Source organism: Acyrthosiphon pisum, chromosome A2 (assembly GCF_005508785.2).
Source record: "Acyrthosiphon pisum isolate AL4f chromosome A2, pea_aphid_22Mar2018_4r6ur, whole genome shotgun sequence".
Lineage (NCBI taxonomy): Eukaryota > Metazoa > Arthropoda > Insecta > Hemiptera > Aphididae > Acyrthosiphon > Acyrthosiphon pisum.
In genome coordinates this window covers 35571533-35590770 of record NC_042495.1, presented here as the reverse complement: position 1 = coordinate 35590770, position 19238 = coordinate 35571533, and the positions used below count along the sequence as shown (strand labels likewise).

At 28.9% G+C, this 19238-nt stretch overlaps 2 protein-coding genes across 4 annotated transcripts in view; one reads left to right on the top strand and one right to left on the bottom strand.

The window, feature by feature from the left end:
• Positions 1–236: 236 nt before the first annotated feature.
• LOC100161382 (RING finger protein 207-like) overlaps positions 237–19238 on the bottom strand; it is a 21092-nt gene continuing 2090 nt past the window's right edge. The window contains exons 2-14 of one of the 2 annotated variants that reach the window (XM_016804362.2): positions 10962–11110; positions 10726–10832; positions 8425–8586; positions 8191–8363; positions 6340–6531; positions 5984–6254; positions 5360–5620; positions 5118–5281; positions 4699–4976; positions 3202–3314; positions 3028–3124; positions 2283–2532; positions 237–594 (exon numbers count right to left, since the gene is read on the bottom strand). In XM_016804362.2, coding sequence (XP_016659851.1) covers positions 276–594; positions 2283–2532; positions 3028–3124; positions 3202–3314; positions 4699–4976; positions 5118–5281; positions 5360–5620; positions 5984–6254; positions 6340–6531; positions 8191–8363; positions 8425–8586; positions 10726–10832; positions 10962–11110 — 2536 coding nt within the window. In that variant the 3' untranslated portion in view covers positions 237–275. The remainder of the gene's footprint in view (positions 595–2282; positions 2533–3027; positions 3125–3201; positions 3315–4698; positions 4977–5117; positions 5282–5359; positions 5621–5983; positions 6255–6339; positions 6532–8190; positions 8364–8424; positions 8587–10725; positions 10833–10961; positions 11111–19238) is intronic. The other variant, XM_029490652.1, reaches the window with a different exon arrangement.
• LOC115034283 lies at positions 11438–17043 on the top strand. 2 transcript variants are annotated; one of them, XM_029490654.1, is made up of 5 exons: positions 11438–11978; positions 13311–14820; positions 15201–15289; positions 15348–15488; positions 16807–17043. In XM_029490654.1, exons 2-5 carry the CDS (start codon positions 13332–13334, stop codon positions 17020–17022), a joined length of 1935 nt encoding a protein of 644 aa, XP_029346514.1. In that variant the 5' UTR covers positions 11438–11978; positions 13311–13331; the 3' UTR covers positions 17023–17043. The 2 variants fall into 2 exon arrangements, with proteins under 2 accessions (XP_029346514.1, XP_029346513.1); XM_029490653.1 differs by having other exon boundaries at positions 15147–15289.

Sequence of the window (19238 nt, the reverse complement as noted above, 5' to 3'; positions counted from 1 at the left end):
TTACATCTAAACATTCAGAACAGCTTAATAAGAATGTAAAATCAAATTTTTAATAGCCTACAAAAATTAAAAAAAAAATTAAAAACATATTATTGAGTTATCAATATTGAAACAGATATATTTTCTAAAAAAAAAAAACAGATATTTCATAATAATGTAGGTTATAACGGTTCAAAAAACTTATAATATGTGGCTTAAGTTATATAATAAATATATGAACATAAATTACACAAATTATAATTATTTTTTATATAATATATATAATTATATTATTTTTATTGCTCTACTTTTTTTGATTTTTTATCTAAGGATCGTACTTTATGAAATTCTCTTACAAGTGAGCTTACAGCTTCTTCATGTCCTTCAAAACTGTCAGCTTTTCGTAATCCGTCTTGGAAAGTATTGAGATCGAATTGACTACGAAAAGATTCTGGATCACGACAAAATTTACTTGGCTCTGGAGTAATTGATTTCTTTCGAGTTGGAAATGTTTCCCACGATCTTTGCTTCCGAACAGGTCCTGTTTTTTTAGATCGACAACGGACTGAATTTGTTGTTCGAGTACATTTATCACCCTCGGGAGAAGTAATGTGCCTAGAAAATTTCAGAAAATTTCATGATTTTTTATAGCAGTAAAATATTTTTAATATCTTTTATTATTTGATTAATGATATTTGATACATTCTACTTATACAAAAATTATTTAAAGCATATACCTACTTTACTATTGAGCATACTTAATTACTTAAAATTCTATAAAATATTATTAATATACATTATAATGTATACATATAATAATACATTATAGTGATGGGAAAGATCGAGTTCATAAGAACGCGTTCAAATTGTGTGAACTTGATATGAACGAGTTCGATTTTCAAGAAATGAACTTGAACGTGAACAAGTTCTTATTAATTATGATTTTGAACGTTTTGGTTTCGTTCATTGACAATTTAATTTTCATAGAACAGATGATAGGATAACGTTTTGAAATTTTTTGTAGCCGATCAGGTTCCTTCTCAAGAATCAAAAGATATAATTTGTTTTTAATTTTGTTTATTTTTAATTTGGATATTTATTTTTGCCCCGAAATCACAACGCCATTTATAGTATATCATTATAATTCTATTGTAACTTGACATAATACAATAAAGTGTTATAAATAACATTCCCAAGACTAACATGTTCATACAAATAATTGTATACTGTATACAGCGTGTTCCACAGAATACAGGGTGGTTGGAAAAATATAAAACTATCTGTATTCCGCAATCAAAATTAATTTTAATTATGATTTTGTTTTCGTTTATTACTCAACATTATTTTAACCACTACTCTATAATTATTATTTTCAATTACTAATAAAAATCGCCGGTTTCGACGCATAGTCGGCAGTCGCACGTATTTCCAGTATTTTTTTTTTTATTTCTAACTTAAGTATTTTTTTATTTTATTTTCTTTAGTAACTTTTATAATTTTAGATCATATTAAAAACTATAAACTAGTTCAAATTCTAGATGAACTAGAACTTGAACTAGTTCATATTTAATGTCTTGAACTTGAACTTGAACTAATTCATTTTTAGAAAGAACTATTTACCATCACTGTTAATATACTGATTCTAATATTTTAAATCATTGAGTCGTCACTAAGGCTAAGTTTTACAGGTTTATTCAAACTAAGCAAAGCCAAACTTTCAATATATTACTGATTGGTATTAATGATACCGTATTAGTGATAAAGCTACAAAAGTATTTTAAATTTTATTGTAACTTTTTACAGCTGCACACAGGCAACAACTGAATGAGTAAGTATTTCAGTATTTGTAATTGTATATATTTATTTTCGAGATAAATTACAAGTAAGAACTAATATGATACAGACAAATTGCATATTCTTTAAGTTTAAATTTGTGTTATGGGTGTATAGTTCTTATTCATAAATTTGTTTTACTATTTACTAAATTGTTTGGCATATCCAGGGGGGGGGGGGGTAGATAGGTAGGTAGTGATATTTTGAACATTAAAAATAATATGTTTAGTTTTATTTAAATTCAGCTCGAGTAAATAATTATTTAACCTAATAGGCACCAAAGTATGAAGTATGAAAATATTAATTTTGTCCTACCTATTCATATGTTGTAAATGAATATGATACCTATATTTTGTATGTATTAAATAATATATCACAATGTCCTATGTCTCTATATCAATAATGTTTTAATCATTTTAGTTTTTTATAAATAACTTGCTAGGTATATAATATTATTAATATTTTCTAACCGGAAAGATATAGATTCTTGGTACATATTAGCACCATCTTCAGTGTCCGAATGTGGATATCTCTTATATTTTCTTGGTGCAGCCACAGGTATAGGTATAGGATCTTGTACAGGTGGTGGCATTGGTTTCTTGTGAATTCTTCCTCCTTGTTTACGACAAACTTTTGGTCCTTCACAACTGATAGTTTCAACTTCTCCAATCATTCCTTCAATATATTCAAAAGTTTTCTTATGCTCCTGCTTTTGGTATCCTAAAAAATATAAACAATTTGACAGTAATTTATTTTAACAGTTAGCAGTTAGTAGTTACTTTATATTTACTAGGTATTTGATTAATGTTAGTATCAATTATTGTTTAACAGGTTCTGTCAGTATTATATAATTTACAATTATTAATAAAATGTAAAAAAGTTTAATTTTTTTTTTTAATCCATATTTATGGTCTACCACAACTATCCCACATTCTTTTTTTTTAAATTTGATTTTTGAACAATGGAAAGGCTTATTAAATATTATTTATTAATATTAATACATTTTGATAATAAATTAACTAAAAAATGTTTTATTTATTTTCAAAGATACACATGGTAAAATTATATCTTGTACCTACGTTGTACATTATAATTTATAATATAATATTAATATGTATATAATATAATATGTATTAGGTATTTAGATACAAAAATCAACTGATTCATACCAAAAAAACAAAACAATTCATCATAGCAGTACAATTTTTAAATTACCTTTATCGTCATCTATAATCTCAACATTCAGTTTTTTTTTCAAATGATCTTTTAAATATTCTCTTAATTTATCACACATCATTTCAGCATTTAAATCCTAAAAATATGATTAAATAAATATTATTTGTTGCTAACAAATATTCTACTTATTAATTCAAAATTAAAATATAATACCCGTTCGTGTATATTTGAAGTCGATTGAGCCGCAAGATGTTGCATATCACGAATATCTATCATTTGGTATAAAGAACACGCTCTTGTATTTTTTACGCATTCTTCACCTGCAACTATTAAATAACTATTAGATAAATATTAAGGAAGAGTATGTTGTATGTATATTGCTTAATCTATATATTATAATATATTATACTAGCTGATCCCGCGCAATCAGTTGCCTGTAAAAAATTAAGACTTTTAAAAAAACTTTGACTGTTCAACTCCAACTGGGTGCAACTAAACCTCCCCGGTAGGCAATCCAACTACGTTGGATCTCCGCGGACAAAGTGCAACAGCATATCATGTAGGCAATGTACGAAAATTTGATTTGATGCATGCTTGCACCTGATCTTCCCGATTAACCAATGGCAACCAAATAATAAATACTAATTTCTACTAATTATTTCTCCTTTAACCAATAGCAACCATTTATAAATAAAAATTTTCCACCGTAAATCTCAAAACTCCGTTTGAGTACCCCTCGTTTCACCCCCCTGGGTTAGACCTAGGAGGGTGAAAAATACTTTACGACCTAATCTCATACCAATCGAATAAACAAAAACAAATCATTAGAATTAGTCAAGCCGTTTCGGAGGAGTGTGACCACAAACACCGTGACACGAGATTTTTATATATTAGATATAGGTAAATTACCAGGCGTTGCCAAAAAAAAAAATTGTGATCATTCAACTCATTTGGGTGTAACATGTTGTGAAAGCAATGTCTTTTTAAGTGTAAATGATATTATACTTTAATGTATAGCCATCCCGACCGGCGTTGTCAGTGAGGTTCGCTTTCAACAGTAGGTATATTATTATCAGGTAGGTAGGCAAGCTAACTGTGGTAGATCGCGGACCCTGTCTGGTTTGTACGTAAGTGTATAATTTAACTCTAAAGTATCAAAGTTATACTAAGTTTGTCGTTTTTACTTCATTCAGTCTATGGTGGATCAATACAATCAATTAATACAAAATCCTAACCTAACCGTACTAAAATCCGATGAATAAAAAAATCAAACCATTAATTAAAAAGAAAAACGAGAAAGTAAAAAATAAAAATAACAAAAAACAATGAAAGACATTGGTCCAACCAAAACCGTGGTTTGATCTTGAGACATTCTGTTCTAAAATATATTATTATTATTAAAACCAATAGCAACCATTTACAAACAAACATTTCCATTGTAGACCTCAAAAACCCTATTATTTGAGCCCCTCCCCGGGTCGGACCTCTAATTTATCCTTTTTAAATTAACATATCTTCTTCCCGGAGGTCTAATCTATCTCTTTACCAAATGTTATCGCAATCGGATGAACGGTTTAGGAATGCATAAAACACACCACACACACACACACACACACACACACACACACACACAGACAGACAAACATTCATTTTTATTATAGATTATATAGTGTTATATTTATAGTTAAAAGTCTATAATACTAATCATACCATTTTTTGGTTTAGATCTAATCGGGCAATCTTTTATACGGCCTTCAGACTTGCTTCTCTCTCTAAATTCTTGAAACGTCTTGTCCCGTACGCAGACTTTATCTACTATATGAGATAATACACTCTTAGTAGATTGCGTCTTATGAAAATATAACATTTGTTGATCTTTTTCTCTAACTGGAGTTTCCGGTCTATTATCTTTGGCGTATATTGTATCAGATAAAGGTGACGAACTGCTCATGCAGTGAGATTCCATTTTGTGGCATCCCATTGGAAATCTGCAAAATAAGATGGTAAAATATGTTTTAGTATTGGAAAATAGACAAAATGTATTGATATAAACATAGTTTTCCCATGCATGTCATTAGATATTGAACTATATTATTTATATATTATGTTGTATTGGTAAAATTCTTAACCTTTGGGTTTGCTGAAGAGAACTTAATCGATCCAATAAACTCTTTAAATCTGCCATTTCATTATTATTTGGCTTGGATGTCAATCGCTTGACATAAGGGTCTAATTGTTGTGCCAATGTTGCTAACTGTTTAACTTCACTTTGCAAATTTGTAATATCAGTCATCTAAAGAATCATGTAAATAATTTATTTAAACAATATTAATCTAGGAATTAAACATTTTAAATCATTAAAATAATATACTTGTGACTGGAATATATCTTGTTCAACGTGAATTCTATATAGTTGTTCTTGCCAAATAGTTTGGAATACAGATCTCAATCTTTCTAGTTCTATTCTATTTTTATCAAGAGTATCATTTAAACGAAGACAATCTCTGATAATATTTTGATGCCTCAATATCAAAGGAGGCACAGCAGGAGATTTAGTACCTTGGAGAGCTCTTACTTCTCTCTGTAATTCATTTAAACGATCTTTCACACAACTCAATTGAGTTCCCAGTTCCTAAACAAACATTATTTATAATATTAATTTAATAACACAAACAATTGTACTCTTGTAGTATGTTCCTACCAAAAAACTGTACGAATGCAGTACCTATCGGCAAATATGACATACCAACTCTTATATATAATATATTATATTTGTAATTAATCTTATTACGAACAAGTACCTGTGACTTGAGTTATTCACTATAAAAATAGGCTAATAGTATGTGTAGCTCGTGCGGGAAAGCATTTTCAGTCTTGGGCGAAATTGCCGCTCACTTCCCGCACGATATAGGAACACATTATATTGTAATATTATTAAACAAAGCATATTATAATATCAGTAAGTGAAAAGTATATATATAATTAATGAATTTACCTTGATCTGAGAATCAAAACTTCGGCAATGATTAGAAAAAGTACCTTCACCTTCTAAAGCTTTAGCTTTAAGAGCAGAATGTTGTCTTTTACTAGGCAATGTAGAATGTGATAAGTTTAAGTTTTCTTTGGACTTAGCTGCAAGACTGTTTATATTTTTCGATGATTCATATATGCCGGAGTCCATTATATCTGATTTACCAAACCATGGTTCTAAACACTGAGCAAACTCAGAACGGTAATTCGTTTTTATTGTGCTGGTCAATAAAGGCCTGTAAAAAAATATAACTCATTAGTCATTGTTATATTATTAGTTATATGATGGATTTATGAGGATTCATATCGAATTTCAATTACTTTGTCGGCTGTGGAATTTTCACAATAGTGTTTAATCGATCGAGCATTAAAGACACAATCTCAAGAAAATGATACTTATTTGAAGTTGATACAAAATTTCTACAAAGAAGAATGTGATGTTGCAAAATTGGAAGCACTGCACTTAAAGTCAAAAGCTGATTACGAAAAGCTCTTTCTTTTATTTCATATTGTCTGCAAATAAAAATAAAAAATAAAATAAAATATTGTAATTTTATAAGAAATATATAATTTGTAGGTACAGAAACTACATACGTCAGGCATATAGCGTAAATCTACAAAACTTTACCGCGTGCGGCAATTAATTATGATATGAGTAAGTATATGACTAATTATAAGTGCTAGTTCTAACTGCTGTTAAAAATAACACACTAAGATTTATGTTTCAAGTGTGAATCACAATTGATAACTACCTACATTATAACATCATATGGATTGTAAGTAGCTAGGTACCTATACCTAAAACCATAGTACCTATAAGGAATAATAATTTATTACCTATATTATGCCTAGAACTAAAATAATATTGTATTATTATAACATTAAATTATTTGGTTGGTTCTTGTATTCTAGACTCTTGTTGTCAATAAGTAATAACTAATTAGTAATTAGTAAAGACAAACGTTATAGAAGAGTCCATTAGTCAAAATAATTTTTTTAAATAATGGGCAAATAATAAGTTATAAATTATAATATTAACTAAAATAAACTACATTACCACACCATGAACAGATGTATTGTTTATTATATATATTATTTATTATATATAATATTTATTTTCTTCTATGATAAGTACCTACAAAAAAAACCACCTAAAAAATTCAATAAGTATATTTTGTATTTATTGGTGCTTCACACCTTCTTAATAATGCATCGGCGCATCGCCCGTATTCAAATTGAAATAGATAGGTAATAATAAATTAAACTTCTAAATTACAATTATAAATGTTCACACCTTATACATTATGAAATTATGTACTTATATCAATATATCATACATCATTCTGGGTTTAAGTAGTAATAGTCGAAAATATGTATTTTATTTTTAAGGCGGATTTTTTTATACCTAGGATTTACCTAGGATAAGCCGTCTAATGTCTATATATTTTTATTTTGTTAAGATTCTGTGTTTTTTCCCAGTCAGGCATTTATCGAAGGTTAGCCTTAGGTATTTGGCTATGTCGGCTTTAGTCTTTATAAGTATATGTTCTTATTTGAGTATACTCGTAGTGGCTGGCCACGATGGAGAGAGAAAGTTGTACTGATAGATTTATTTTCGTTAATTTTGACATGCCAGTGGGAGTTCCAGAGATTTGAGATGGTATTGAAGATTTGTTTCAACTACATGAGTCATGACTGAAGTAAATCACTTTGTCACCCATAAATATCCAAACACTCATCCACCCATATAAGTTTATTAGGTATAACGAAGTATTAAGTGTACAATCAAACTTTTAAAATAAAAGATTATCTATAATAATAGGTATAGGTACAACATATTTTATTATAAATGTAACTATTTACTATACCTACCAAAAATGTTGGTTAGCTCGATATTTTAAATAAACGATGCATATCATATATTTATTACCATTAAGTATATGTATATGTAAATATTATAGTACTCAATGCTTTTACGAGTTTTTCACCTAATATGCAATAATATTAAACTAATATGTGTAAACTAGTAAATATATCATATTAGTATAATATTATTATACCTACCTACATAGTATTATTAGTTATTGATTTTAATACGCTACAAATTGTGTCCAGAATCCAGATCAATAATAATAATACAAAAACAATAAGAACAATTTATTAGAATATTACCGTTGGACTTCCAAGTGCATATCGGTTTGTATTTTGTTGATGGCATCGTGGAGCGTTTGCACGAAATTGTGTATAGTCATTTTCTCCGTGTCTGTATTTTGTCGCAGTTCTTCTAGGAGTGTGTGACATGCCACTACGCCCTCGCGGATTGTACTCTGCATGTCGTAGACCGACTGAAACACATTTTCCAATCAACACATATGTTTGACGACAACACAATCAGAAACCACTTACTAAAAGGGCTCTATCTAATTTTTTCAAGTTTTGATTATAAGCTACGTCTATGTCTACACATGCCTTGCGACTCTCGGGAGGCTTTTCACGTACGCAACTGGTACATATCACGTGCTTCTGAGTACTCGAAAAATAGCTGATCTTTTCGTCGTGCTTTGGACACTACGGAAACGTTTTTAATATATACAGTTTATAAACAATATCACTTTGTATACTATGTTCCTTCCTACTTATTATTATATTTACACGTGTTCTACAAACGTCTATAGAAATTTTAAAATATCTCCATATCTATAAAACAATATAATATTATTTTATATTTATTTATTAATTATTATAATATTACCCATATAAGCCCGGATTGAAAGAGGGGTATAATCAAAGTGTATAAAACCAGATCCCTACGTTAAAATGTCGGTTAAAAATGTTTTCATATCATAAACATTTGTAGTACCAGTGGCGTATTTACGGGGGGGACAAAAGGGAATAAGAGATCATCCCCCCATAGGCTGTATAATATATTATGCAAACATTTCCGGAGTCCTAACTTAAGGCATCTAACTTTAAATGCGGGGCTATTGCCCCCCCCCCCCCAGACAAAAACATAAATACGCCACTGTGTAGTACTAATACAAAATGCATGTACCTAGGTGTATTAAATACCTGCAGCCATATAAGTACTTAATATGATACCGCCAAGTTGTATGCTATCTTTTTATTAGTCCATACATCTATATAAGATGTCTATTGTCTATGACGATGACTAAATAAAAAAAAAGTAATATTGTCGAGGAGTGGACCTCAGTCAACCCCTTAACAAAATATGCCTGCTGGGCCCGCAACTGAGTACACGACAATACTGCACCTAATAAATACCTAATGTTCTGTTATTTCCAAATTTCAATATTTATTGACTATCGTTATTGCAATTTTATTATAATTATTTGTCGTGTTTTAATACGTAAAATAAAAAAATAAAAAACCGTTTTTAAAATATTATCTTATTGCTAATATCCCTTACCTAACCTAGCTAATATGATATTGTAATTTGTAGGTATTACCTAAAGACTTACATAATTTCATTATTTTTCTAATATTTTCCAGCGGAAATAAATTAATAATGTGTAAATAATTTAGGCATGTAAATATATGATGTGTCATAGTCACACACTCACAGCTGTTACAACTACCTATACACAAGTATTTTGGCACTATTTAATATTTGTTATATTTACATTATACAATATACATTTTATCCTTCTATTAGTGTGTTGTAGGTTGGCGAAGGTAAAAAAATTATCAACCTTAGACAGGTCGTAGGTGTATAATATTGAAGTCAGGGTTATAATGTTGACCCTATAAAATAGTTACGCTTCTAGGTCTGAGACCGCAACTATTATAGCTTCATGGCGGTCCATGGAACTACAGAGCAGTGCTGTTCAATTTTATTGGACTTAAGACCTATTTTAGTTGTTATTTTTTTTTTTATCCTAGTTATAGTCCAAAAAAAATGTAGGTAGGTAGGTACATCAATATTATGTGTTAAAAGTTAAAAATTAAAACGGATAATTTTTTTTTAATATTCAGTATGATTATTATAAGTTAATTTTATTTGCTTTGTAAAATTGAATAAAATACATTTTAAGAGATTAATATAAGCGCACCATTTATTTTTTCTCTGACCCACACGCATATGCATAAAAAAAATACTGGTAAAAAATGGTATGTTTAGCAGAACCAACCTTATGTTGCTATTTTTATATTAAAGTGAATTCACCGATTATCAAACTGTAAGCTAAGAACATTATCTGTGTCCTTACATTGGTTCTTTACGATATTTTAATTTGTATGCAATTTATAGGTAAGCATTTTTAAATTGTAACAATTTACACACTCATAACATACATACAAGATAAAACAACATAAAATAGCCAAAGTAGGGACACAGGTAATGTTCTGAACTTAAATTATTATAATAGGTAGGTTAATTTATTCACCCTAGAATAGTAGAATCTAGATACATATTTAAAGTAATAATACCAGCCACAGGGTTGGTTCTACTATACGTAAATTTGTTATGTTGTGCGTGGGTCAGAGCGAAAACAAACAGTGCGATAACAATCTCTTCAGTTTTTAATCATATTATACAATTATATTTTTTAATTATTGTAAAAGTATATGTATAGGTACCTGACCCATTGGCCACCAATAATTAAAGATCACTACTCTAAAGGACTTAATCCGAGCTTATAGTGGTACACTGGTATAAGTATTATGTGTTTTTGTGCATGTGTGGCTTACTATTTCTGTTTTGTCCGCCAAGCGCTTGGACATTTGCACAATGTCGTGTGACGAAAACATTTTTGCACGGTGAGTGTTTTCTCGGCAGGGCTTGCACAAGGCTTGACCTACAAAGCCGGTGATAATTTATTTTTTTTAACAGGTACAAATACAGTGTAAACCTTCTATCCACCCTACAAGGGTATTGGGTGAATAGGACGTGGGAGGTTTATTATAAAACACTCATGCATGCTTACCACAAGTGGAGCAAAAATACATTGAGGACGGTTCGCGTTTGTCGCAATTGGAGCAAGGGGGGTTCTCAATGTTCACCATATCGATCAATTTGCACATCAAATAATCGGGAGGTGGTAACTGTACGCCATCTTTCAACGTTGTTTGTGTTCTAAATTTAAAAATAAATTATAAATTATAAACAATAAATTGTTTTATTTTTTTATCATACGTATCATCATAATCTTAATATTACTATTTATTATTGAAGATTATAAGTTTTAACCAACCGGAACCGACGCAAAGGCAAACAGGACCGGCTCAAGCGAAAATAGTGAACTAGGCAAAATCAAATTTTTCCACCCCTAACAATATAATATTATCAATATTTAGAAATGCCACCCTCTTAATAAATAAGTGCTGTTTAAGTGCCTGCACCCTAGGCGTGGGCCTATGTCGCCTACCCCTAGAGCCGGGCCCGAAGACAAATATTACGAACCGCAACACCATTTCAGTGCGTTCCTGTCCATTTCGAGTACTGAAAATAAGAGTACAGAGTTAAATAATAAATAGTTTATTTTGAACTGAAATTTGCTAACTTGTGCGTTTGGAACATACCTACTCTATGGTTTGGAATCGGTACTGAAATGAAACCACGCGGGTACCGGGTATATTACGTAATACGTTATCTATTAATGATAAATGAAATGTAGGATTTTACTATTAAGTGGTTATTTTTGAATTTTTGTCGTCAGTCGACGGAATCAATAATCCATGCTTAAAATTATTTAGTCAGTATTCACTATTCAGTATTCACTCAATAATCGTTCGATCATGATTCAAGATTCAAGCACCGAATAGTTCGAATTACGTGAATACTTTATTCAAAATTCAGTTATACCTAATATGATTTTGATATCTACGGTAAATGGTAATCATTAATCATGACGTTACATGAGTTCTTACCAGTTACAGGATAACACAACATAGTAAGTGATTCGCTTTCGACATCTTTACTCCGACGTCCATCATTATAGCAGGTATACCTATTTACTATTTAGTATTAGTTGATATTTATAATTTTTGTCATGAACGGCATGAACTCCAGCCACGTGGCCGACTTCGGGAGTATATAATGTAGGACTTGTAGGTTGTTGGTAATGATATTTTGTTACATTTACTATTAAGCCGAAAAAGGATTTTTCCAATAGATATAATAGGTTGTATTATTGTTGCCTGGGAGTTCAACCATTGGTTTAAGTTTTCAATACCTAGTTATGTTCCACTTCGTAGTAACGTAGGTAGGTATCTAATAGTGACTGTCAGACTACTCAGTTTATAGTATGTAGGTGCCTGTTATTATTTTTTTATTATTATATGTTTGCCGTTAGCACAGCAATGTTCTGTTAGGATGACAACACATATAATATTTCGATCTATCAACACATTTATCTTAGTTTATATTGAGCCCATACTTACCTGTTCCAACGTTATTATTTATTTCTAACACCTATATAATTTTGTAGTTAAAATTTGAATATAGGTAAGTATTAATATTGAAAATAATAAGTGTACAGTGGTGCAGTCCATTGTCCAAGTTAGTGCACAACAGCTGAACTACACTTATCTATAATCTATGCTATACCTACCTAGCATTATTTTATAATTCATTGAAAATAAACATTTCCATAACATAATAGGTATGTGAATTTTTCTCTTCGTAGTGCGTATATTGAATAAAACCTAGACATTTATAGATTACTAATAATTTTTACCTATGTTTACTCATTATATTATGTGGACCTTATTTGGTAATTTATAGGTCGCTATTACCTCTGCTATTACCTATATGTTATACCTGGGTACTATAAAATTTAAATCTAGCTCTGATTTTTGTATTGGTACCTATTTTTTAGATTTAGGAATAGATTTAGTCATTTAGGTAGGTACCTCGGTAAATTCAATGGAAAACTGCTGCAACCTTAATATTTAACCGTCATAATTTGACTGAATTGTATCTGAAATTGTACATAGCAAGATACCTAAAATTATTAAAACATTTATATGATTTATATTTAAAGATTAAAAAGTTATAGTTAAAATAGGTAGGTAATATCATTGATTATAATTTATAAATAAAGGTAGTACTTATAGCCCAGTGGTAATATGTGATAGGTATCTGTTATTATCCAATTGTATACCTAAGTATAGGTAATAATATATTCTCTCACATAATAATTAGAGGAATTCCTTATTTCCATTATCTAATTGTTATGAAATTTATATATTATACAATTTTATAATTATTAATATCAGTGATCAATATAATATTCAAATAATTGAAATAGTATGAATTATTTTTTTATTTATAGATTTGATTTAAGGCGACTAAAATGAAGAGATCTAAAATTAAAAAAATTATTCTTACCAACAGTGTCAAAAGTTCTAAAGATTCCAAACATTGTTACTTGTGCGATGCCATAAAGCGAACGCACCAACACTACGATATATCATCATTACTGATAACTGTCAGTCAATGGGATACTAAAGGATCAAGTAAAATAAGAAGTATTCAGCAATTTAAATGTTTTGTATGCAATTATAATTCTAAGAATTTTAATAAATGGAAAACACATATCATGTCAAATGGACACATGTCTATGTGCCACACCTTAGACAAAGTGTGTTCATACTTCTGTAAAGCTTGTAAAACATTATTTTATGGGTCAGAAATGTGTATAAGCCAACATCAAAAGGTTGAACATAGTGGTAAAAGTAATTTGTCTAGTGTATCAATATTTATGTCTGAACTAATGAGTTGTTTGGATATTTATTCAAAGCATGTTTATTTTTGTAGTTTATGTAAAACCGTTTCAGAAACACCAATTCATACTTCTGGGAAACATTTAAATAATCAAAAATTGTACGATTGTAAATATTGTAATACTACATTTCTATGTAACACTGAAGAATTAGATTTTCATGAAGCTAGTGTAGAACATTTAATATTTAAATGTATCTATTCAATAAAAGAAGCTATTGAAGCAAACAGTTTGAAAATACAAAAACAAGACCATGTTACAAAAACTACACACGATCTTCAAACAAAACTAAAACCATTAGAATTGCCATTAATTATATTGGACAGATTTCAGAAAACTTCAAAATCAATGGCGAAATGTAATTTTTGTAATGTTATTATTCAATGGAGTACTCAAAGAATAGTCAAACATGTAAATTTATGCTTGAATAAAGGAAATTTGACATCAGAAATGCATACAATTTCGATTACAGCTTATGATTGTGGAGTATGTAGTTTTAAAACAAATTCTTTCTTTAGCTTTAAGCTTCATGTGATTTCACCTATACATCTCACAAATTCTCACACAACTGGTGATTTCTACTCATATTTTTGTACCATTTGCAATTTATACATTTATGCTTCCAAAATTCAAATTAACGATCATTTGAAAAGGAAGCATAAAACAAATATTACTGACTTGCCTTTATTATCTACATTTTTAAAACATAATTATGATTACATAAGCAATCATCCTGGATCTGACTTTATAGACTATTATAGTGATCTGGATCAACAATCCTGTGAAAAAGATTTTCAATGTAATGTTTGCAAAATTTCTTTCTGCATGAGTGATTATGAGTATAACTTACATGAGATTTCCAGTGAACATATTCTTTTAAAATATTTTACGCCAACGAATCCTTCATTAGTTATGAAACATAGTTATGGATATGAAAATGTACCAACTACATCAACTATAAATGCAAACTCAATTATAAACAATGAAGCTTTAAGTAATAAATGTTTGTCTTCAACCAAAACTGATAAAAGTAATCCAGAAGAAATTTCAGTAAATAAAGGTAAATATCAAATATTAAAAATTGAATAAGTATTTATATAAAGTATTAGTGCCCTTGTGTGGGGTGGTGGTTGAATACAGTCACTTATAGATGCTGTGGTCAATTATCATCCGGCATTGCTAGCTCCCGGATTAGGGTCAGGTTTTTAGCGATAAATCTTCAACCACATACAAACTGTTGCTAAAAACCAACCATAACCATATGTATGCTTCCAAACTAATAAAAAAAAAAAATGTATTTAGCCACTATAATATTGTTCCTATATAGTAAATTATATAATCATTTGATCTAATTTGTTAGGTTTTATTGAATTAATATTTTAATAGGTCATACAAATATTAAAAAAAGACAATTAGATATGAATAGTACAATTATTTCAGAAAACAATAAGTTGTTCAAAAATTGTAATGAAAGCAAATCACATTCAGCAATTTCATCTACTAATACGGATCATAATATACAACAAAATGTCAGTACTTGAATTTATTTATTTTTAAACTGTTATTTTAATTGGTGAACAATTTCAGGTATACATTGCTGATGATGATAGTGTAAAGATAGCAGATTTAAATTCTACTGCAGAAATTCTTTTTATGGAGCATGGTCAAGAAGCCTTGCATTATGTAGATGTATCAACAAGTTCTGATGATCTGAGGCAGAAGAATATAGTAATGATGTTTAAACATTTAAAATTGTATATAGATTCTAAAACTTGTTTATCTTAGTTAAAATGATCGATATTAGGGTACCTGGTATCTATCATATCATAATAATAATTGAACGGTTGTGGTAGCTAATATGATGGTAAGATATTGTGATGTAGAGTCTAGCAGTGTCAGGGTTAAATAGCCTTACAACCCGACTATCTATTTAATTTTATAAAAATAAAAATGGTTCATTTCATAGGGTCCAAATTAACAAAATAAGTAAATATTTTGATACTTATTACGACATATTACTATCATTACTAGTGCTTGAACTTAAATGCCTAACAAATAATTATGTATTCTTCCCATGCGTTTGTTGTCTCAGTCTTACAAACGTATACGACATGGCAAATATTTGTTCACTAGTTTCAATAGTGTAATGTTAGCTTTAATATTAGAGTCAATTTATAACCAAACTTTTAGCTAAGAACATTATCTATGATTAAACGTTGACGATTTTATTCAATATTTTAATTTTCAAGCAAGTTATGGGTATGTGAAATAACACATTAAAAATGCTCAAAGTTTGCTTGATAATTAAAATATCAATTAAAAGATGACGCTTAAGCACAAATGTTCTTACCTATAAGTCAAGGATATATTGCCTCTGGTCAAACTTAATAAACTTGTTAATCAATCATAATCAGTTTTCAAAATTAAGTTTTGTCTGGCTTTTTGGTCTAAAAGTCACTTTTTCATCTACTGGAGCCCCCTTAATGCCAGTTTTAATTATATAATGACCACTACTTATACATACGTTAATATGTTTAAGCATTTCAAATGTATGATTGCTATATTTTTCTTATAATATAAGAATTACATATTATGTAACTATATAACCTTAATTGTTGAGATATAATGATTTAATATGTTGAAATCTCATTAATAATAATAATAATAATAATAATAATAATGAAAAACGCCACCGGAAAAAAGTGTTCTGTGCGCCACTGTGCATGGGTAGGCGTCCTCTTAATACAGACATGCAGTTATGCACTCAAAAACTAAAAATATACACGTATTATTTTTGATTTTTGGATTCACATGTTTGTTTTAATATTAAAAATTACCAATTAATTTATATTAGAGAACATTTTTCTTTTACCTTTTATGCATTTATTACTATTACTACATTTTAATTCAAAAATATAATAATAATATGTGAAATTTAATTTTAAAATTTAAAATTAGGTGTGGCACTTAAATAATAATATATTAGTCTATAGTTTTTGATTTAATTAAAAAATGTATATAATTTTTAATTATTATTATTTTTTAGAAGTATAATAAACTTAAAAATATCAAAAAGCAAAATAATATTCAGTCTACTGATACACAGTCCAATATTACAAGACTAAACAAACAACTACATTCAACAGACCAAGATCAAGCATACGGACAGTATGTTACAGAAAGACTTAAAAATATACATAATGCATCTCTTAAAAGTAGTATAAAAATTGAAATAGATGCTCTATTTTGTACCTATACCTAATTAATTTAATAAATGTGCTATTAATTGTAAATATTTGTTTATTAATAACTTAATTTCAATAAAAATAAAAAAAAATAGTAGAAAATGGATTTATGCTGTAGAATATTTTAAGTATTAATATTAAAGGGACCGATTAGTTACTAGGTCGGCCAAACGTCCCGTGCTTTACAAAAAAACATGCATGTTTTATAAATTTGACAAAAGCTTTGTTACAGGCTCAACTGTTTTGTTTTTTAAAACATGTCCCATTTTCAAACTTATAAAAATATGTAAAGAAAGTTAGTCAACTGCTTTATAGATGCCAAAGATACATCAACTTCTACCAGCAATTAACTATTAAGTATATTAATATCATTATATAAATACTCAAAAGGTTTTATTTTAGCAGGTAAATATCAAAATATTAATTAATTTTGTATTTAAATATTTTAAATCTGGCCGTCTTAACTAGGTACTGACTGTTGGGCAGTAAGTTGTAACTTCTAACTATAAATTGTTAAATGTAGGTATAAGTAAAAAAAATGACCTTAAAATGAAGATTTTATTTTTAAAATAATAATTGCTATACATTTGTATTTATTTTGGGCACATTTGATTTTAAATCAAAAAAGTGATTCCTAAAGAGCATAGTCTAGAAGTTTATAAATTCAACCATTTTTTCAAAATTTCTATCGATCTTCATGAAGTATGTTTAATTTACTACCGTTTTTAGTAGTTTTTATAGTTATTCAAACAAGAATATATTAATTTTTCGCTATTTATTGACTTATATATTGCGAGAGTTGCATCCGAAGACGGTTGCCCTACACTGTATTACTGTGATTCTCGGAAACACACACTAATGTTCATTTACTGTCATATTCTGTCCCACGAGAGATCATGCCGCGCAGCGACCAAAACTGGTTCCTCCACGCCACACCCTGGCATAGGGGAACCACTCTCGATAGTAGAGTGACGTAGGGGAATGCGCAGAACCGGCATGTTCTCTCGTGGGACAGAGTAGGTATACGTCATAGACATAGCCCAAATGTTTATGTCATGTGAATTGCCAAAATATTACTCCTTAAACCATGATATCCAGTAGGTCGTGTTTTAAGGAAATTAATATAAGCAATTTAACATGACATTAAAATGACTTGTGTGTTAATCTATAATCGTTTTCGATCAATATTTCCTAGAAATGACTAAATTATAAAAGTAGGTGAATTATATTCGACGTCAATTAACTATAATATTTTATAGGTCCGCGCAGGCATTGATTTAGATATTAAATTATATTAAACTTTTTTTCAATTTAAAAAAGTGGTTTTTAGACCAAAAAGACTGCCGAGTGACAAAACTGAAGGAATTTGGTTTAACTGATTTTCATTGATTACCAACTATACTATGTTTAAATTGAGGCAATATTAAATATCTATTTTTTCAGCTGTCATATCCATCGTCCATGAATAAAAAATATGTTATTTTTGTATTTACCTATATGATTTATTATAAGTTATAACCTATAAGAGGAATCTTGTATTAAATTTTCTAATTTTAGATTCAAAAATAAAAATTTTTATGAATTTCTAACTCAAAATAATTTGCAAATTTTCATGATTTTTATGTATTTTGTCAACATTTGAACTCTAAATGCTTATAAGAAAAAATTGTGACTGCATTTTTAAAAATTTTCAACTGCCATTGTAACAATATATAATACATTTTCAAACTTTAAAATGTTATTGACCTTAGGAAAACCATAGGAAAAAATACTTATAAAATTGGAAACTAAAAATGTTCAAAACAAATCAAAATATTTTGAAAATTTTATCGTGTATAGAAAATGCTAATATAAACATTCAGTGAAAATGTGAATGTCATGTATCTGGTTATTTGTTTTTGAGTTACACCAAAAACCAGAATTGATTTCGTCGAAAACGAATTTTGCTTAAAATTTTCCGTTTTCCTTGATTTTTATTTTATTTTTAGCGGTGCTTTTAAAACTATTGTAATTTTAAATTTTGACTTTCTGAATGAACCAACTAGATTCACTTTCCCATCGATCGAGATACTGTTGAAGAAAATCGAAGCAGTTGTATTGCCCCAAATACGGCGATGACAGAAACAAAGAAAAAAATTTAAAAAAACAACATCATCCACACATCGCTCCGATCAGAATTTAAAAAAAAAAATAAGGTTACACCTTATATTTAGTATATTATACTAATATATTT